At 42.1% G+C, this 21,681-nt stretch overlaps 3 protein-coding genes across 6 annotated transcripts in view; 1 reads left to right on the top strand and 2 right to left on the bottom strand.

Annotated features, from left to right (window-relative positions):
• The window catches only part of ankrd6b (ankyrin repeat domain 6b), a 47,535-nt gene extending 36,529 nt beyond the window's left edge, over nt 1–11,006 (top strand). For 2 of the 4 annotated variants that reach the window (XM_034150692.1, XM_034150691.1), the window contains 10 exons: nt 140–238; nt 838–936; nt 3,515–3,592; nt 3,875–3,979; nt 4,766–4,873; nt 5,110–5,280; nt 5,988–6,140; nt 7,760–7,873; nt 9,032–9,290; nt 10,330–11,006. In XM_034150692.1, the coding sequence (XP_034006583.1) occupies nt 140–238; nt 838–936; nt 3,515–3,592; nt 3,875–3,979; nt 4,766–4,873; nt 5,110–5,280; nt 5,988–6,140; nt 7,760–7,873; nt 9,032–9,290; nt 10,330–10,925 (1,782 nt within the window). In that variant the 3' untranslated portion in view covers nt 10,926–11,006. The remainder of the gene's footprint in view (nt 1–139; nt 239–837; nt 937–3,514; nt 3,593–3,874; nt 3,980–4,765; nt 4,874–5,109; nt 5,281–5,987; nt 6,141–7,759; nt 7,874–9,031; nt 9,291–10,329) is intronic. The other 2 variants (XM_034150694.1, XM_034150693.1) reach the window with 2 other exon arrangements.
• Nucleotides 11,007–13,593: 2,587 nt separating this feature from the next.
• On the bottom strand, nt 13,594–16,694 carry lyrm2 (LYR motif containing 2). The gene is made up of 3 exons (XM_034150695.1): nt 16,576–16,694; nt 15,033–15,173; nt 13,594–13,909 (listed from the first exon to the last, which is right to left on the bottom strand). Exons 1-3 carry the CDS (start codon nt 16,618–16,620, stop codon nt 13,829–13,831), a joined length of 267 nt encoding a protein of 88 aa, XP_034006586.1. The 5' UTR covers nt 16,621–16,694; the 3' UTR covers nt 13,594–13,828.
• Nucleotides 16,695–18,710: 2,016 nt separating this feature from the next.
• The window catches only part of mdn1 (midasin AAA ATPase 1), a 99,472-nt gene continuing 96,501 nt past the window's right edge, over nt 18,711–21,681 (bottom strand). Inside the window, exons 101-102 of the mRNA XM_034150385.1 lie at nt 19,766–19,908; nt 18,711–19,688 (exon numbers count right to left, since the gene is read on the bottom strand). Of these exons, the coding sequence (XP_034006276.1) occupies nt 19,503–19,688; nt 19,766–19,908 (329 nt within the window). The 3' untranslated portion in view covers nt 18,711–19,502. The remainder of the gene's footprint in view (nt 19,689–19,765; nt 19,909–21,681) is intronic.

Here is a 21,681-nt window from a genome sequence, read left to right as displayed (position 1 = left end):
GCTGTAAATATGATTTAATCTCCCTCATAATTTATCCAAATAAATGTTTAGCATTATGCTATGACACATCTTTGATATATATTGGAATACTTCAATTTTTTGTATGTATTTCTTGCTGATGGCTGAATGTGTTCTCCAGCAGGGGGATACGTGTCTGCATGTGGCCGCTCGCTACAACCACGTGGCCGTGACCCGCATCCTGCTGGGAGCCTTCTGCTCCGTGTCCGAGAGCAACCAGGTGAGACTCTGACACATCTCTCAGCAGCAGCTAGACACAGCTGCTACTACTTCCTGTAAGGGTTATTGTACAGTACAGACACTTGTGAATATTGGAAAATATGACGATGTTTAAAGTATCACATATGGCTTGTAAAAGTGTTATTTTAGAATTTGTTATTCATGACTGTGAAAGCAGATGAACACACATAAAAGGAATATTCAAAAGGCTAGAGAAGAGGGCATTCCCACACACTGTGCTTTACTTAGTGATACTCTTGAATTTATTTTAAACTCATTTTGTGTCCAGAATTTAATTTGTTAATGCGACACATTAAAATCACATCTGTAAAGTTTTTATTTAGATATAGTCTGTTATCTTGAAATGTGTGATGTTTTTGTTTTGGAATTGGGTGTATCACTTTGCACGAGTGAGAGCCTGATATTAAGAGGACATGCCTGTAGTTGTATTTAGCTTTGCACTGTCATTCATGTTAGTTCATCTGTAAAGCCCACTGATGTGTTTTGTGATATTGGGCTATATAAATAAACTTTGATTTATTGAAATGATTGATTATTATTGATTTGATTGACACTGCTGTCTCTTGTTCTCGTGTGCAGGCTGGCGACACCCCACTGCACGTGGCTGCTGCTCTGAATCATAAGAAGTCTGTGCGCCTGCTGCTGGAGGGGGGGGCAGACAGCCACATCTGCAACAATGTGAGTGCCTGCAGCCTCTCTCTGCATCATTAATGCTCCCAACAAGATGAACTCACTGTGCCTTTACTCATCTGCAAGTCAGCACACTTTGTTGTTGTTCCAGCACTCTGCCATCTGTTTACAGCAGCCGGCACGAGGCCACAGCACATCCAAAGAAGCTGTAGTTAGCTGCTTGGAAATGCAGCATACATCATTTCAAATGTGTTGACACTGTTAAACTTAAAACAGCACAATATTTTCTACTACGAAATGCCTTATAACGTCCAAATGAAAGTCAGCGAGTACACAACTAGACAAACTAACACTTTGTGTAGAAGGCCATACAGAACTACTATTAAATCACACAGCTAATCCATATTCAGTGCCAAACTATGGAATGGATTTAAAAATGTATAAATATTTTATAAGTACACTAATAGTGATGTGTCGGTCGCGAACGAGCTGGCTCAAAGAGCCGGCTCTTTTAAGTGAACGACGGTAGCCGGCTCGCGCCCGCGAACGAGCCATTTTTATTTAAAAAAAGATGATATGATGATCTCCGCGCTACGCCGCTACGGGTCCCCGTGCATGCATGCAGTGACATGTAATATCCAAGGATTAGAGACTGTTGGATGCTGCTGTTTTGCACATTGCAATACATTTATTTTTATTATGTTTTGTTTATTATTAGAGACGGTTGGATGCTGCTGTTTTGACCATTGCAATATATTTATTTTCACTATGTTATTTATGTATGATTATCTTTAGGTTCAGCAAAGATTTGATGTCAGCTGTTGCTGTCTTTTTTTCTTTAGTTAATACTGAAATAGAGCGCCGCTGTTTTGTTTGGGCTTTTTCTTTAAATACAATTTTAAACTGTCCTTTTTTAAAATGTCCATGCTTAAGTTTGTATAGGTGTTGCTATCTGCTTTGTGTAGCGTGGTTCTACAAGCAAGTCAGTGCATTCTTTGGGTGGTATCAGAGAGATACAAGGGTCTGTAAATACAATGAAAACAATTGGCCACAGCAAATCATTTATATTAAACATGTCATTTTTACTTTTGAATACTTCAGTACAAAGGATGTATTGAATAATGTAAGTGATATATGTGTACACATATAAATCATTAGTCAGGGCAAAATTTGATTGAATTATAAAAGGTATATGTGGTAAAATGAAGAGCCGTTTGGGAGCCGAAAGAGCCGGCTCTTCTTGGTGAGCCGAGCCAAATGATCCGGCTCACTAAAAAGAGCCGGAATCCCCATCACTATACACTAAACAAACTAACCAAAAATGGGTATACCCAGAATAATAATTCCTTCTTTAGTTGGAATGCTGATACAGCATTCCAACTACTTGTTCTTCAACGCACAAAATTCTTTATTATTCCGCCGGGTTATTTTGCACCTCTTCTCCTCCCACATTCAACATCGCAGAAACTCTGTTCAAACATCAAAACATTCAGCTCGGTCGGGAATCGATGGATATTACTTTTCTCATTCATAACTTTCATAATTCCAGAGATACATCCCATAATTCAGCACATTTATAACATGGAAGTCAATGGAGAAACTCTTCAGACTTGAAAAATCTTCATGCGACTTCAACTGCTAACTGTTCATTCATACTTTCACTCAGAAACCTCATTCCAACTTTAAAATGTTACACATCTTTCTGACATTATTCGTGTAACACAACTTTTAAATCTGATTCATACCTTTAGAGATATTAAACATTGTTCAGACCTTGGTAAAGAGGCCTTCTTCAGATTTTAGAGTGCGTGATGTCACAGCTAGAGTGGAGGACAGATTTAATTTTGCCTTCATATTTTCTTTTAAACCTGCCATAATTCCCAAACCCTACATTCCTGAGACATCATTTTTCATGACAAACGTAGGAAAACATCTCGTAGCTTGAAAAATAAAAATAAATTAAGCAAAATAATTAAACAAAATGCCTCTTGAGGGCATGAAGTGACAAAAACTTTCAACATGTCTCCATTAAACCCCATTGTAAGTTCAGCCTCATCTTTCCCCACCACAGCAGCCGCACACCTTTTGTTAATCTGCCAAAAAGGCCACATTATTAACCCGAAAGTACACAAAAAGTACACTTCAGATGCTCAAGTTCCTTCACGCTTTGAAATGTGACCGATATCTGTTACGGTTCTTCAACAAAACGTTCACATGTAAGAGGTTTATCTCTCATTCAGAACAATGAAAATGCTCTCCTCTCACTGATTACGGCACATCACCATGGAAACCTTTGATCTCTGGACACGTCAAATATAAACACCTGTGTCATGGAACACGATGATGTCATAACTCCAACTGACATGCTCAGAGCAGCAGATTTCAGATAATGGTTAACACAGCTCTACATCAAATCTGATGTTACGTAATGTGGTGTTACTACGGCAACGCATCCCTCGCCATAAAACAGCAGCAGACGGACTTGCATGAATTCAATTTTTACCTTTCTTTTCTTTTCGCGCTGGAAATGGGTGTGTATTTATATATGTACATATATACAGTATGTATACCTGTGTATATATATTTTTTGTCCGTTTGAGTCACGTTTTCTCTGTCTTTTCTGCAGGCAGGACACACAGCTTTGGAGCAGGCCAGAGAGCACAACAACCCAGAGGTGGCTCTTCTGCTGACCAAAGCTCCAAAGGTAATTTATTCATCTGTCCGCTTTAACTTGAAGAAATCCGAATGAGTTCAACTCGTGCTACTCTTTCAGTTAATAGTGAAATCCATGGAAACTAAACTCATACTTAAAGATACATTTCACTTCATACTGATGGCCTTTTAAATTTGATACACCGTTCGTTTAAAAGTCTCTTTATTCATGTACTGTCTTGTATATGACTAATTTGCGTCCTTACTTAATTAACAAGCAAGCAAGATGATCCCAATCATTTTTCCTCCTGTGTGTGTGTGTGTGTGTGTTCAGGTGCAGAGTTTTGTGCGTGGCCGTAGTGTGAGGAAGAGGAGAGACAAGCTGAAGGAGGAGGGCCGAGCGCAGTCTGTGCCCAGAGACCAGATGCTGCCATGCAAGGTGAGCACTGCTGCACTGTGTCCGTTCACCCTGCTGTCGTCAGCACGTCACCACATTGTATTTAACACCCTTTAAGCTGTAAACAATGTCTCAGAATACTGGTTCCCATGAATAACTGCAGTGGATATACAAAGAATAGACACTCAAAATGTATTCCAAAATGTAAATGTTGTTGATTTGAGGGTGTGTACTTTCTGATGGATGGACATCATCTGGGCTTACCCATTCATTTCATATGGCGGTCATACCATACTGTTGGTGTAATAAGGCCTTGCAGCAATCAGGTGTACAACTCAATATTTGAAAGTAGTAAATCAGTCAGATCTGACCGAACAGGAGGGTTAAATAGCTGAAATAAGTTAAAAAGTAAAAGGGGAACATTTGAAGAAATATCCTAAAACCCTTCAAAGTGGCATAAGAGTGACAGCGCTGATCTCCAGAGAAGTTTCTACTTGTTGATCTTATTCCACACTGTCTGACTATATGTCATTTACTCAGACATTCCCATGTTATCTTTGGCTTTATGGAAGCAGATTTACATCAAATGTCAAGGGTTTAAAGGGTGAGGCTGCCTACAGTGTGTTATGGGTCTGTAGTTAAACACATTAAAAGAGTAAGTATTAATGTTTAAAAAAAGTATTCATGATTTTAGATTATTTTAATGGTGGAAACATTTAGAATGTCACAATAACCATGCATATTTGATAAGAAACCTAAAAGATTGCTTTAGTTCCTGCTCTTGCTTGACATTTTGTCTCACCTTTATTGTCCCTGTGTTCCCTGCAGGACAGTGTGTCTCCTGCAGATGACTCCCAGAGCAGTGAGCAAGGAGCGGCCTGCAAACTCACCGAGTCCAACACCAGGGGGGGGAAGAGCAGGAAGCAGAAAGACAAGGTATGTCCATGAATTTAAAACACTCTCCAATTCACACTGATGTTTCTAATCAAAGTGCTGGATAATAGAAGACGATGACTGCCCTTCCTCCTTACAGAACAATGGTTGAATTATGTTACATGGTTGGAGGAGCTTGGGATGTTCACTGCCATATCTACACTGTAGCTACTGTGCATATGACAATAAAACCTTTGAATCTTCAAAGTGACTAACCTCAGGTGCCTGTGGTGTTTCAGCCATCTTTGTCCGAGCCCCTCCGCCGCAAAGAGACCAAGTCCGGCGAAGCTCTCACCAAGAGGAAATGCAAACAGCGAGGAGCCCCCCTGCATGGGTCCATCCCTCCACATAACTACAAAGCCTATCAGCTGTACACACTGTACCGCGGCAAGGACGGCAAGATCATGCAGGTGAGAGCAGAAGCTGTTCAGTCAGAGCCAGGATCAGTGTTCAAACTGGAGCTTCACCTCATGTTGGGGGAGTACTTTCACTGAAGATAGACCAGGTGTGTCAAACTCAAGGCCCGCGGGCCAAATCCGGCCCGCGACTTCATTTGATGTGGCCCGCAAGAGCTTGCAAAGAATATAAAACGTTTATTATACGGTTGAATTCCGCTTTACAGAAGCACATTGTCCCACAATGCATCTCATTTTGTGACATGCGCACTGAAGAGACTTGCAGTTATTTGCCCTAAACTTCTGCTTTCAGACGTAGTTAATTAGGAAGTTATTACACTATCCGATAATAATCCAATGCAGAGGCAATAATCTAATATAATACATTATTATAATACTCAATATGCAGATTGGCCAATTTCATAATTACAATTATTGATGCATTATTGTGTGATGCTAATGAATGCAACTTATGCTAATTGTGCAAATTGCCTAACATATGCAAGTAAGCATCCGGCAGTTTCTATGTGCTTGGGAGGGACCCATACTATACATTTCTAACATAAAACTACTCAACATTTCTTGGTTCACAGTGCTGGCAAGTAGACAATCAATACAAGTCTATCTGGAATTTGAGCCTGTCCACAGCTGGAGTTTGTTGGACATGTTTTCGGTGTGTGCTCTGTGTGTGTTGTGTTGATTTTTGCTGTGTGTGTGTGCAGGCTCCTCTGAATGGCTGCCGCTGTGAGCCTCTCATCAGTAAACTGGAGAACCAGCTGGAGGCCACGAAGGAGGAGATGAAGACTGAGATCCACACTGTGCAGGACCTGATGAACAGCAAGATGGGCCAGCTAGACCGCAAGAACAAACACCAGGTAGCACACACAGGCTAACACACACAGGCTAACACAGGCTAACACACACAGGCTAACACAGGCTAACACACACAGGCTAACACACACAGGCTAACACACACAGGCTAACACACACATGCCGACACAGCAGAAACCTTAAATCATTATTTGTAGTTGTTTTGGTTTAAGTATACAAGCAGAGCAAGGATTGGGGAAATAAAGTCACACAGACTTATAATGCTTTCTTAGTAAGGTCTCACCTAAGGAAGGTCAGGGGTCAAATCCAACCAGATGGGTACTTTTCAATTCTCTGATTTGCATCCTAAGTTACCATCACCTACCTGTTTCCATTGTACCGTGGCAAATACAAAAGAAAAGGCATTTTAAGAAGTTAATTTAGGCCTTGAAAGTAACTCACCATACAACGGTATGACTTGCTTTAAAGTGGACCTATCATGCTATATTTGAATTATATAGTGTAGGACCATACAAGGCATATTTATACTTTTTCTTTTTCAAAATACCAAACAGATCATGCATTTTAGCCATGCCTCATTTTGCTCAATTTGACATTTTTTAGCCCTGTTTTTGCAAGGGCAGATTCTGTGAGAACAGCACCATCTACTGGCCTGGCATATGTACTACAGCGTCTCCAGCGCTTTCGAACGGCAATGGCCGTGGCTGTCTCCTCCTGATTGGTGGAGTTGGCCCAATAGCCGTAGCGCCACTGTCCTGACGTCAGGACAGTGTTCAAATCTGGATCAGTTTTTATCAGATCCGTTGCAGCCCCTTTTTTTAGAGATTTGGGTATGGAGGAAAATAGAGAGGGTTGTGTTTTCTGACACTTGGTGAGTTCCCTGGAACACCGGGGACACATATTCATGTATAAAAGACGTACAAAAGTGCATTTTGCATGATAGGTCCCCTTTAAGTGAATATATCTGCACTTTCCTTGTTGTGCAGAGTTTGAATCTCTATGGTTTTTGCACTTATGGTACATTGCTTTGGATACAAGTGTAATGTGTATCCTCCTCAGAGCATTAAAACATCTGATACGATGGCTACCAGAATGTGCCCCTGGTCAAGAGAGGAGCGAGGATCTATGACATCAAAGGATTATTATCCTGTAACTTCTGCTGATCACTACACACTTCCATAACCCTCACTCTTTGGTGATCATAGCATTTGAGAACACAGCAGTGTTCATCTCAAAGGCATCTCCTGTAGAGTTTCTGTGTTACACTCTTAATGTTCTTAAGAGCAGCAGCATTTTCTGTACTGTAGTAATGTATTGTTGTTCAGCGGGCCCTTTGACAAAGAGTTGAAAGAACCCCATTGTGCAGAAGCCCTACGAGGAAACTGAGAAAAAGATATTCCGATGCTCCAGTGTCTAAAGTCTCTTCTAAATAGTTTTATCTCCTGTGTCCATACATCAGTCATCTGACATTGGGACATAACTTTTTCTTCCACCACTGTCCTTATGTCATACACCCGGGAGAGAAAACATTTCAGATCAGAATCAGGAAACTGTCATCTGAATCGTTGATTTCACAATAGACACAGGAAATGAACTGCTAGCCTGCTCTGCAGCGGTCACGTCTCTGGTCACTCATAATGTGTTTCACTGCTTCGGCCCTCAGATGAGAGCTCTCGACAAGATGACAGTGGAGAGGGTGTGTGCGGAGAGGACGGAGTGTGTGCAGAGGATGGAGCAGCGGGCCCTGCAGGAGAGGCTGGAGGCTGAGAACAGACAGGTAACAACCAGGCTCTGAACCAGAACCCTCTCCACAGCACATGTAATGTCCACAGGGCTGTGGGAGGCTGTGAACATCTGCTTTTGTCTGGGATCTATACCGGATGTGTTTTCTAATACACCAAAGAGAACCAATAAAGATGAATAAAACATAGGCTGTACTCAAGGGTCCTCAGGGATGTGGTACATTCATGTTGGATTAGAATATTCTGATGGTAAAAATTGGTAAATGCTATAATTTTTTATGTGTGCTGATTCTAAGAATATAGATAGATGCAAATACAGAAGCATGTTAGTGTAAAGTGTATTTTTCATTTGAAGGGGAGCCCTGTAATCTTCGTGTCAGAATATTGTATAATCCCTCAAAGATGTCTCTCTGTATACTGTGTCCCTCTATTACTCACTTTTTATCAACAATATCCCAAATAGCATAACTGATAATACTCAATACTTAAAGAGCAACGGCAAAACGAAAAAGTCGTCAGCCTGGATTTAAAGTAGTAGAGTTGCAGCACTAAAAGTCAACAACATTTCACATAACTGTATTAGGTTCATTGAAGCAATAATATTAAGTTGAACCTACTATTTTTCTTTTAAAACGTGATATTATTGATTCCAACTAAGCTAATACAGTTGTGTGAAATCTGTTGACATAATACATTTAATTAAAATCAACGGTTCGGTTTTTAATCAGTGAGCAGACCTGCAGCCTACTGTGGCACGACTGAAGAAATCCCTTGTTTATTTGACTTTTCAAAACCTTTTCTTGTACAACAGATGTGCCGTGTTGAAGATCAATGTTTTGCTGTGGTTTCTCTCTCTCTCTCTGTGTGTGTGTGTGTGTGTGTGTGTGTGTGTGTGTGTGTGTGTGTGTGTGTGTGTGTGTGTGTGTGTGTGTGTGTGTGTGTGTGGTGGTGTGTGTGTGTGTGTGTGATGTGTGTGTTGTGTGTGTGTGTGTGTGTGTGTGTGTGTGTGTGTGTGTGTGGTGTGCTGTGTGTGTGTGTGTGTGTGTGGTGTGTGTGTGTGTGTGTGTGTGTGTGTGTGTGTGTGTGTGTGTGGTGTGTGTGGTGTGTGTGTGTGTGTGTGTGTGTGTGTGTGTGTGTGTGTGTGTGTGTGTGTGTGTGTGTGTGTGTGTGTGTGTGTGTGTGTGTGTGTCAAGCAGGCATCTCTGGTCCGGGAGCTGAAGAGCTGGTGTCTGTCCAAGCTGCACAGCATGGAGCCCGGCAGCCCCCCCCTGAGGCGCTGCTCCTCTGTGGCCGAGGGCCTGGACCAGCTGCCGTCAGACCAGGGGGGGGGGGCCCAGAGCCAGGAGCACCAGCACAGCCCTGCCCCCCTGGACTCCAGCCCGGGGGGGCCCAGTTTGGGGGAGGGCGGCTCCCCCAAACAATACTTTGTGGTTCATGTGGAGAGCTCTCCAGGTAACGGCTCCACCAGTGGAAACTCACATTATCACAGACTCAGACATCTCATCTGGATTCATATCAAATGATTTCAGAAACAGGTTAATGCCAACTAGGGTTACACATACGAGGAATTTGCCTTGGAATACTCAGTGCAAATATCACCACTTAATGTTTACGGGAAGTTGTTTTGGAAAGTTATATTATTCATGAGTTAAGAAAGTACACATTCAGTTCCTTTTAATATGTTTTAGGGGTTTCATTTATTCACTATTAGTTTATTATTACATTTGATGGATAGTGGCATAATTAATTCAAGAGTTAACAGTGCCATGTATTTCCATTTAATTGAAATATGTCTAGTGTTTATAAAAAGGATTAAAATAAGTGATAATGTGAATATATATATAATACAAAAGTGAAAATTGCAGGTAATGTCTGTAATTCTTTCACTTTGCCAAGTCATACTTTCTGACACCCCAAAAGATAAAGGCTGGCAGCAGCGCCCCCTGCTGGATCCACACACTCCAGTGTCAGAGGGATGTTTGCTGTGGCTATGGAACTGAATGTAACTGGATGTGACTGGATGTAACTGGATGTAACTGGATGTGACTGGATGTAACTGGATGTGACTGGATGTGACTGGATGTGACTGAATGTAACTGGATGTGACTGGATGTAACTGGATGTGACTGGATGTAACTGAATGTAACTGGATGTGACTGGATGTAACTGGATGTAACTGGATGTGACTGGATGTGACTGAATGTAACTGGATGTGACTGGATGTGACTGAATGTAACTGGATGTGACTGGATGTGACTGGATGTAACTGGATGTGACTGGATGTGACTGGATGTAACTGGATGTGACTGGATGTGACTGGATGTAACTGGATGTGACTGAATGTAACTGGATGTGACTGGATGTGACTGAATGTAACTGGATGTAACTGGATGTGACTGGATGTAACTGGATGTAACTGGATGTGACTGGATGTGACTGAATGTAACTGGATGTAACTGGATGTAACTTGAGTGTTCTGAACCTTCCACAGATGGGGGGAAGGCTCATTGTGCAGAGAGTTCCTCTCCTGCAGCAGCTAAGAGCCCGACTTCCTCCGTGCAGGTGGTGCGGCCCAAGGAGCGTCCTGTGGTCTGTGCTGACATGCAGAAAAAGACCCTGGACCTGCAGGATGTGGACACTCTGGAGGCCGGGGCGAGGGGGGGCGGGATCTACAGAGCCAGCAGCCTGTCCCCGGCCACAGAGCGCCGCAGCAGCAGCAGGACTGAGTCAGGGCTCAAAGACAGGGAGCGGGGGCGGGACAGAGGGAAGCACCACAGGAAGCACTCCCAGGGCAGGACTAAGTCCAGAGGGGGGGCAGGGGTTCGCACTCTGGAGGTGTTCGGAGAGAAGCCCAGCGAACCCTCTTTTGCTCAGGAGAGGGACGCCATGCACGCTCAGGAGGTGACGCAGTACTTCTTTGAGGCGGTGTCCACGCAGATGGAGCGCTGGTACGAGAGGAAGGTGCAGGAGGCCCGCTGGCAGGCCCAGCAGAGGGCCCAGAGCGAGAGGGCCGCCCTGCTGGAGAGGATCCACTGCCTGGAGGACGAGCTGCGCATGCTGAGGACTCACAGGCAGGACGACTGCTGACACACACCAACACACACCAACACACACCAACACCTGACACACACCAACACCTGACACACACCAACACCTGACACACACCAATACCTGACACACACCAACACCTGACACACACCAACACCAACACACACCAATACCTGACACACACCAACACCAACACACACCAACACCTGACCAACACCTGACACACACCAACACCTGACACACACCAATACCTGACACACACCTGACACACACCAACACCTGACACACACCAATACCTGACACACACCTGACACACACCAACACCTGACACACACCAACACACACCAACACCTGACACACACCAACACACACCAACACCTGACACACACCAACACCTGACACACACCAACACACACCAACACCTGACACACACCAACACACACAACACCTGATACACACCTGACACACACCAACACCTGACACACACCTGTCACACACCAACACCTGACACACACCTGTCACACACCAACACCTGACACACACCAACACACACCAACACCTGACACACACCAACACCTGACACACACCAACACCTGACACACACCAACACCTGACACACACCAACACCTGACACACACCAACACACTCCAACACCTGACACACCAATACCTGACACACACCAACACCTGACACACACCAACACACTCCAACACCTGACACACCAATACCTGTCACACACCAGCGACTGCCAGGACTCCTATCTTCACTCAGAACATAACTGAACTATTTGGCCCAATTCCAAACCAACCCTAACACCCTGACTCTACACACTTCCACTCCGTGTGCTTGTTGGTCTGCATCGGTCCTGAGTAACCACCTGCACTACCTGACCAGTGGCACCATGTTTGTGTCTGTCATGAAACACTTTTATTACCAACAGTTCCTGCAAACATTTACTGATAAGCTAAAAATAAGAGACAATTAGTATTATCATACAGATGTTAACAACTTCATGGTTACCTAGTTTAAAAAAAAAAGTAGGATAATATACCCGTGTCTAGAAAACTGTAAAAGTGTTCATTTGATTTTAAAGTTTTGTATTTTTACAGACTGTTGCAAGCAGCTTCTAAACATCAGATTTGAAAACACAAAGAGGTTTACAAAAAAGAAATGCCAATTAAGATTTTTTGACTTTTATTTGAGTTATTATTTATTATGTTTTGTCCATGAAAGGAGGGAGCCTCATTCAGCTGTGAGTGTGACTACAGACGGAGTTCACTCTGTCACAGTGAGAGTGGGTAGGCGCCGGTTGGAATTGGGCCTTTATGTCCAGTGCTAAATCATATCCTGGAATACTCCACATGTTCCACATCCAAACCCTGTCCTGTTGGTGGTCCGTTGGTTAGAAATAAGGGCAGCTCTCCCGCACTGTGTTGTAAATAGTAGATATGAAGCTGTGTCAAAGGATCTGATGTGCCATTCTGAAGGATCCATCACATCCACAGCACATTAACATGACGCGCGCTCCACCAGCAGAACCAATGTCTGTCATTAACATCAGCATGATGATCAGCAGATGGGGGGGGGCATTACAGTATAATAAGCTTTTTATAACAATCTGCATGCTGACATCAGCCCTGTGACTACACAGGAACTAACTGCTTATTTATGAGACGGTAGCTACACTGTATGTAACTGTGTGTTTTTAATGATTCTTATCAGTATCACAAGCTGATGTTGCTGAGTAGTATGATCTGTAGTGAGGCTGCCATTCAAGTTATTATAGGCTTTTACAGTGTTTAACTTTATACATGTATTAAATATGAAAGAAACATATATATTTAATATGCATCTAAATAATAATGAAAACTATTTTTGTAATCCCTCATCTGGCATGTATGAGAAAAATACTTGAATTTTTAAATGTAGTTATCAAAAAGTATGGGCCACCTATGAATACGGTTACATTGATGTGGCCCGGAAGATTAGGTTTCTTCCTCATTTCAAATACCAATTCATTTCAAAAGAGAATCCCTATGACATACGGTATGTATGTATGTATGTACTATAGGTATGTAGGCATGTATGTATGGATGCATGTATGTATGTAGGCATGTATGTATGGATGCATGTAGGCATGTATGTAGGCATGTATGTATGGATGCATGTAGGCATGTAGGCATGTATGTATGTATGTATGTATGTATGTTTATCTGAAAATGAAACACTGTAAAAGTGTATCATTATTCCACTGGCACTCTCCAGACTCCATAGCAGCTCAACATGACCTGTAAAGGAAGAACCTCACTCGGCAGTCGTTGTGTAATTGTTTGTTTGGTGATTGATGGAAAGAATATCAGCAACGTTTCTGAGAATCATTCTAATGTTTTATGTGAAAACACCACAACGCCTGATTTGGGTTTATAGTGATTTCACTATTTGTACTTTATCAACGTGGTGTTCCAGCGTGCCAATGCCTTGCCAATCTCCTCCCCAGTGAAGGACGGTCCCGATGTAAAAGACCAGTTGTGTCATGTCGCATGAAGAAAGCTCCGCGTTGTGTTTCAGTATTACTGCTGTGTGTTGATGTAGTGACTGCTCATACATGTTGCTTAGTTCTACATGGATAACTGTGGATGTGGATAATGCACTCTGTTAATGATGCCAGAAAACATATTTTGTATTAAAAAACAATGGTAATTCTGAATCTCATCAGTTCCTCTTTAATACACACAATACACAATACAATGAGTTCCTATTAGTACGGAACAAGAGTCCTCAACACAGGCTGTTTTGCAAGAAGATGCCTATGGTCCGTTCCATCAATATATCCTTCAAATAAAGATGTCCAGCTGAAGAAGTGTACATTCTGCATCGGCCCTTCCGATGACTCGAGCCCTCAGAGAAGGATCCGGATCAGAGTCAGCCCCCCAGCTCTCAGGTTAACTCTTGGCCAGCGCCAGAGAGCCCTGCAGCTCCTCCAGGTGCTTGTTAGCCTGAGTGACCATCATACGGACCGCATCCTGAGTAACAGAGAGGAGCACATCAGTGATGGACAGAGTGAAGGATGCTGGGAAATAAGTGCAGTGGTGTAAAGTAACAATTTTGGGGTATTGTTTCTACTTAATACCTTTAGTTACTTTACAGATGAATGATGTGAAATATAACAAAGTGTTGAATCAGACTTTAGTTCCACCTGGAGTAAATTCACAAGCTACTCTGCAGTATACAAAGTCATTACAACTAGCTGCACCTTTACCTGCTTTGAGAACACTTTCATGATCGATCAATCATTATAAAACATATCATATATATTATTCTGAAATGGACCAATCTGCACAACGACTACTTTTACTGTCGCTACTTTAACTATATTTTGATGAGAATACTTTTCTACTTTTACTTGAGAAACATTTTGAATGCAGGACTTTTACTATAACAGAGTATTCCTACACTCTGGTACTTCTACTTTTACTCAAGTACAAGATCTGAGTACTTCTCCCACCTCTGAAGAAGTGCTATGTCTACATATACTCCATGTTTTCCAGAGGTAGAAAAGGCAGCTCAGGGTTAGTTTGCAAACTTTTCTCAGAGCTTTCGATCACAAATCACAGTTTCTCATAAAACTCCCTCTGCACATGCAGACGGAGAAATGGGATTCAAATCTAGAGATAAAAGTTAAGATGTTTTAATCAAACTACAGTTTTCAAGGTGATTATTAAATTAATGCATTCTATTTTGATGTAAATTACTGCTTATTTTATTGCTATCTTACTATATTTTTATTTTGTATTACAGTGTCCTATCTGTGTACTTGAATCTTTGTTTTTTATTTGTATGTATGCACCACGACATCAAGTCAAATTCCTCGTATGTGTGAACCTACCTGGCAATAAACTCGTTTCTGATTCGGATTCTGATGAATTACTTTGGACCTAGTAAGTAATCAACACAACAATACAAATGTAGCAAAACAAACACTCTTTCTCTGTGGTTTTTTCAATCATTCAGAAACGTATCGGAAAGCTTTTAATGAGAAGTGAATACTTGAAACTGGTCTATAGCTTCAGATGAACTAACTCTCAGCATGTCCTCAGCTCCTCATCCCATCAACAGACATTCAACACATTCACATCGTCTCTTCACCTGCTCTGTGGCGTTCTTGTTCCTCTTGAACTCGTCTCTCGCCCACTCGCTGAGGTACTTCCTGTCCGTCTTGTCTGGTACCTGACGAATGGTCCTCAACATGTTTCTGTAAATCCCCAGAACCTTCTGTCTCTGTAAAAACTGTCAAAGAATCAGCAGTTTACACTCAGCAGGACAAAACACATGTACACTATGAATAAAGCAACAATAATCAGTTCTTAGTGATTTTACTGATTAACAAGTTCCAAAATTCAAACTTCCATCATCTCCATCTTCAGAGCGTCTAACCCTAACCCTACAGTCAGGAGTCCTGGACAAGCAAGTAAGTCTGGCTCGAGTAAAGCAAGAGTCACCAGAATAGTGTTGCATCATATTCCCTTCAGAGCACAGCCTCTCAAAAGGGAGTAAAAAGTACAATATTGGCTTCTCAATTGTAGTGGAGTAGAAGAATAAAGTAGCATAACATGGAAATACTCAGGTATTGTACAAATACCCCCAAACTATACTTATGTACAGTACTTGAGTAAATGTACTTCAACAGAGGTGGGAGATGTAGTCAAATCTTGTACTTGAGTAAAAGTAGAAGTACCAGAGTGTAGGAATACTCTGTTACAGTAAAAGTCCTGCATTCAAAATGTTCCTCAAGTAAAAGTAGAAAAGTATTAGCATCAAAATAAAGTTATACTACCAAAAGTAAAAGTAGTCATTGTGCAGATATATGATATGTGTCACGGAGGTGATCCCTGGGCCCATAGATCTCGGCCTCCGTTACGGGTTGTTTAGCTTCATTGTTGTTGAAAAGTGTTCCCCTTTCCCCATGTCTGTTGCTGTTGATTGTGTGCACCTGATACACTGTGTTGTCTTCTCCCCCCCCCCACCTGTGTCTAATTGCTGATTAGTGTGTGTGTGTATTTAGGCTCTGTTTCCCTGTCTGTTTTGGTGCTGGTAGTGTGGTGTGAAATCCCTGTGGTTGGTGACGGTGTGCACATGTTCAGCAGGATTGAGGCTGTGAATCATGTGTCTGATGTAATAAATGCCCACACCGGGTTATATTTTTGGACGTTCTGCCTCTGCCTCCTTGCTTGGTCGGGCCGCTCAACGGTCAGCTTCACAATGTTTATAATGATTGATCATGAAAGTGTTCTCAAAGCTGGTGAAGGTGCAGCTAGTTTGAATGACTTTGTATACTGCAGGGTAGCTTGTGAATTTACTCCAGGTGGAACTAAAGTCTGATTTAAGGCTTGATTATATTTCACATCGTTAAGCAGTAGTACAAATGGGCAAAACGTAAGTACCACTACCTTAAAAGTCCTTAATACAGTACTTGAGTCAATATACTCAGTTATATTACACCACAGGATATAACTGAGTGATAACATATTTATTTATCACATATTACAAACCGTAAAGGGGGGGGACAGAGCCATGGAGAGTCTAACTGTTGACACAGAGAGCTAGCGTTAGCCTGCAAGCTAACCCCGCTAACAGGACCCGCAGGGTCTTTAAGAGATATACTTTACTCCTTTATTATCTCTGTGTTTACCTGTTTGAAAGTCAGCGCTGCGGACGGTAACCTTGAGACTCCCATCTCTGATTGCTACCTACACACAGCTCTGCCCAGTGCCCACCAGCCGGAAAACCGGATGTTATCATTTCATAACTTCTACTTCCTGTTTGTCTCCCCCGGGTTCTTATCATAAATCATCATTATCCTTCCGGGGACCTCCTTCGGAAAAAGTGTGTATTGAAGTCAATGGGGAGAGAAAGATTATCTTTCGATCCCGTTTGAATTGTGCCACGAATTACACATATGATGTTTGTCAATCTTAAAAAATCATTTCCATGTCAAAAAAGTCACAGTTTGTCGTAAAACTGTTGAAATATAAGACTATGAAAAATATGCAACTAGAAAGACTACAAATCCCAGAATCCCGGTCCTGCATGCTGGCTCTAACGGAACCAACTAACTCCCCTTGTGTGTATGTACAGCTCTCAACATGCCCAGTGATTTTCACCTCTTTGAATACTTTTCGCCTCATTCTGAAAGAAAGAAGTGAAATGTGCCAACGTGACGGCCGTCTTGGTGTGTGGTGCGAGACGGGAGATGTAGTTCATTGAGCGGTTTCACACAAAAAAAAAAGTGTTACTTCACAGTTTTACGACACATTTTTATTTGTTTGACTTGCAAAATTATCTTTTAAATTGACAAACATCATATGTGTAATTCGTGGCACAATTCAAACGGGATCGAAAGATAATCTTTCTCTCCCCATTGACTTCAATACATACTTTTTCCGAAATAAGGTCCCATGGAGGTCCCCCGGAAAGGGAGGGACAGACAGCAGCAGACAGGTGACACCTTTCACAGCCAATGGCATCGCTGGAAATGTGTTAATAATTAACGGTCGTGTTGTTGTAAAGTAACTTAATAAATGTACTCGAGTAATGTACTTCAGTATTGCACTCTTCTACCCCACTACAATGAATACATAGGTACATATTGTACACTTGTGTACATTTTTGGTTATGATTTAGTTTCTTTGCAGATTTAGATTAATGATGTGAAATATAATCAAGCCTTAAATCAGACTTTAGTTCCACCTGGAGTAAATTCACAAGCTACCCTGCAGTATACAAAGTCATTCAAACTAGCTGCACCTTTACCAGCTTTGAGAACACTTTAATGATCAATAATTATAAAACACATCATATATATTATTCTGAAATGGACCAATCTGCACAATGACTACTTTTACTGTCGCTACTTTAACTATATTTTGATGCAAATATGTTTGTACTTTTACTTGAGTAACATTCGCAATGCACAACTTTTTAATTGTAATAGAGTTTTACTAAACCATGGTAGTACTTCTTCCACCTCTGAACATGTGTTAATGAACAACTATACTCTAATATCGAAGGTATTAATGAACTTTGACCAGTGCCGGGGTCCTGTGCATGATGGCTCTATGTCAAATGTAATGGAACACACTCACCTTTTTTATGATATTAAGTACTCGGATCAATTTCTTGAGTGAAAGTACAAATTATTGTACTTATGGTCTACTATGGCCTTAAAAAAAACTCCATTACAAGTAAAAGTTCTGATTTCAAAATGATATTTAAAGTATAAAAGTATTGGCATCAAAATATATAACATACTTTAAGTACTGCTTATGCAGAATAGATCTTTTCACAATATTATATTATTGTGGTTATTATTTTATCCTGTTTTAATACATGTGAGAGTATTTTAGTATAGTAGTTTGTCAACTTGGACAACATGAGATACTCTGTAGATTAGTAGCACAATAGTGCATTACACCATATCAGCATGTGTTTTTACATGTACACAGTAACTTTGAGTGTTCAAATAAATGTAGTGAAGTAAAAGGTATGATATTCACCTCTGGAACGTATAGAAGTATGAAGTGTTAAATGGAAATACTCAAGTACAAATATGTTCAGTACAATACTTCAGTAAATGCACTTAGTTACTTTTCCACCACTGATTTTATCTCGATTTAATGCAGAAAAATATAATCTGTGCCTCCATATTGAAAAGAGAATGTTTTGTCGGAGAGGAAAATATGAATTGTTGCTGAATATCTTTGAAATGAATCCTTTACAGTTAATGATGATCTGAGTATTCCTAAACAGAAGGTGGAAACACAGTCAGACAGAGCAAACTGGTAAACGCTTTATTGTCATTGTAGAACAGATGTGATTGAAGACGACCAATGTGTCCTTACATGTCAGTCCATGTACGAAGCACAGAGGTGATAATAAACATTTATATGCACATTTCATCAACAACTACTAGTGATGAGCCTCACGAGTCACCGAGTATGGATGGAAGATCAACAGATATGAGTCTTTAAACCGGGCATTCATTGCAGTCCTGGTGCTTCAAAGCGTAGACAGATTCATTTATTAAAATCCTGACCGGACTGCACCTCTGATCCATCACCCGACAGCTGATTCAGACGTTTAGTAAGATGCTAAACCATTCCTCTCTACAAGGCACATTTCCTTTGAATGCAGTTCCTGACCAACATGCTACATAGTTAGGAATCAGCAGCTCTCCAAATGTTGCTGTTCACACTGAAGATGATGATGATGAGATGACCTTCATAACACTGACTAGAACATCCACACAGACATGAGTCCAGGTCTATAGTACAAGGGAGACGGCGGTATTTACTGACTCTTCACTCAAGTGTTTCACACCAACGGGAATCACATTTTCATCTCAGACGTGCAAGTTAAAGCAATCCTCATTACATTACAAAGAAATTGCCCTGATAACAAATACTAACGGTAAAGGTTGCTATCAAACTCTTCTCAAATCTACAGTAAAAATAAGAAAATAAAGGCACATGTACAGTGGCACGTCAGTCTTTTTTTTGAGTCAGTCGTTTTTTGTTGTGCAGTTGCTTCCTGTCCTGTGAAAGATGGCTTCTCATTGGTCTACTGCTCGGCTGCGGTGACCAGTTCGAACCACTGTCTGAGCGCGTCGCTGAGGGTCTCCGGCAGAGCGTTGACGTCTCGCAGGATGACGTAGAAGGGGAAGGGGAACTCCTCCATGTAGGAGCGGATCTCCGGCAGCTCCCCCGGCCCTCCGAAGATGGGCACCTTGATGTCCAGGATGGAGTCCTGCAGCACCAGCGTTTACACAGTTAGTGTCTGGACATTTAGAAAATAAATAAAAGGTCAAATTCCTCTTCACTTACCCGTGAGTTGGGGTTGTCGAGCACCACGAAGATGATGAACACGTTAGCGCTGCGAGCCGCCCGCACCGCCGCCATCACCCGCTCCTTCCCCTCCAGGAACAGTCCCCGGCCGTCAGACACAATCACCAGCAGCTGGGCCGTCTCTGTGGGGGGGGCAGAGGAATATAAGTTAGTGGCCAAGTGAAGCCTGGTTCCTCTGAAAGGAGCCAGATCTCAAATGTTCAGTGATTCAATCAGTTCAGGAGATGTTCTTAGGAATGACGTCTGGATCCCTGAAGCAAAGCTTTGCAGGCATGATTAAGAATGTGGGCGGTGTTTTTTCTATATCTGGAAATGAGCTAGGAATATAGAATAAGCACAGCAAAAATCTTTTGGAGTTTGTTTGTGTGTTTTAGAAAAGCAAAACAAACAGCTTAAAGGCTCCATCAGGCGAGTGAGAACTAAAGGAACAGGTGAGATATATCATGCAACAACTTACACATAAAACAATGATTTGATCGACATATTCGGAACAATTGATTGAAAATGCACATTTTGATCTGAAAACCAACTATTGTTTGAAAATGTCATATAAATGTTATGTCTTATTTAAATTCAGCTGCTGATCCACAATACAATCTGCCACAGTGGTGCACTGTCAGAAGTAGCTTTTGACTAAATGCAGTTCAGTAGCTCCTGGTCTTATTCTGTGTTACAGGCCTTCTCAGTAACACCACCTGTGTCCTGCTCCATGAAAAGGAAACGTTAGCTCCACCTTAAGGCTGGGACAATGGCTTGTTTCTGCCTCCTCTCCCACTGAAGGCGTGTTTGTTGGATATCTGATACAATCTGGGACCTGAGTCCATTCACTGGGGGGCGGAGGGTCAGGCAGGACCTCCTCAAGCAGTCACACACTTACACACGAGAGGTAAACACTAAAACATCCATCAGCCACCAAGATATGAAACTGGCTCTGTTATGCGGCTTTCACACCAGCGCTTTTCCCTTTCTAGCTCCTAGTGAGAGCTTTTCTGGTTCAGCTCCGGTTTCCCTTTTCAGCTCCCGCTCTGTTCACACTGCCCAGAGCTGCCGCTGCTGCGTCATGACACCGTTTACGTCACTGATTTTCTCCCACAACAACAACAATGGGGGACTGCGTCGGGTCGATGATCGTGTTGCTTTTAATCATACGAAGCCAGATTAAATTAAATAACGACTTCTCCAACCTTATACTTTTCTCCAGAGTGCCGTGGTTCATTGTTTATTAATGTGTTTCAGCGGCATTTACCGACCGCTGCAGTGCTGGCTGCACTTCCACGGGAGTTTATTGTCCCGTTAGCTCCGGGTTAGCTCACACGGCTCTAAAGTATTCACTGTCTGACTGTCACACAAGCAGCTGATACATATCCCCAGTTCCCCTTAAGTGAATGTGTGTCAGTCTGAATTGACGCTGTTTGGCATCACAACGCTGTTATGAAAGTTTCTCTGGTATAACATGGGTGATGTTAGCATAGCAACCGAAGCTAAACTGACTACTTGCTAAGCCGTTTTCTACAGGCACATTTTACCGACGTATTTTTCATTATGATTCTACTTGTGATAGTCGGACATGACAACCTGTGCAGCCCATGTATCTCCACAATGATCAATAACAGCGAACGGATGGTCAAAGTAAGGTTTCCTGCACGCCTCGACGTAAGCGACGCCGCGTCATAGCTCCGAAGCTCTTGCCTCTGGACCGACAATTTTTTGGAGCTGGAAGTGAACCGCATTCCGGAGCTATGACGCGCCGCCGCTGCGGTGTGAACAGGAAAAACCGCCGGTGTGAAAGGGGCATGAGTGACTCATCCTGGTGAATGATCATGAACACTTTCACATTACTGTAAAAACATCAGTCATTTGGCTCAGGTTGTCCAAACAATGTGTTACTCATTAAA

This window comes from Trematomus bernacchii, unplaced genomic scaffold (genome assembly GCF_902827165.1).
Source record: "Trematomus bernacchii unplaced genomic scaffold, fTreBer1.1, whole genome shotgun sequence".
NCBI classification, from domain to species: Eukaryota; Metazoa; Chordata; class Actinopteri; order Perciformes; family Nototheniidae; genus Trematomus; species Trematomus bernacchii.
Note: the sequence above shows the minus strand (reverse complement) of the source record. Positions and strands in the feature narration are given on the sequence as shown.

Excerpts from the sequence above, each read along its gene's own strand:
- lyrm2 (XM_034150695.1), bottom strand. The coding sequence starts at position 16,620 with ATGGGAGTCTCAAGGTTACCGTCCGCAGCGCTGACTTTCAAACAG. Across the intron at positions 15,174-16,575 it reads CAGCGCTGACTTTCAAACAG|TTTTTACAGAGACAGAAGGT; the intron begins GTAAACACAGAG and ends ATTCTTTGACAG. Across the intron at positions 13,910-15,032 it reads ACAAGAACGCCACAGAGCAG|GATGCGGTCCGTATGATGGT; the intron begins GTGAAGAGACGA and ends TCTGTTACTCAG.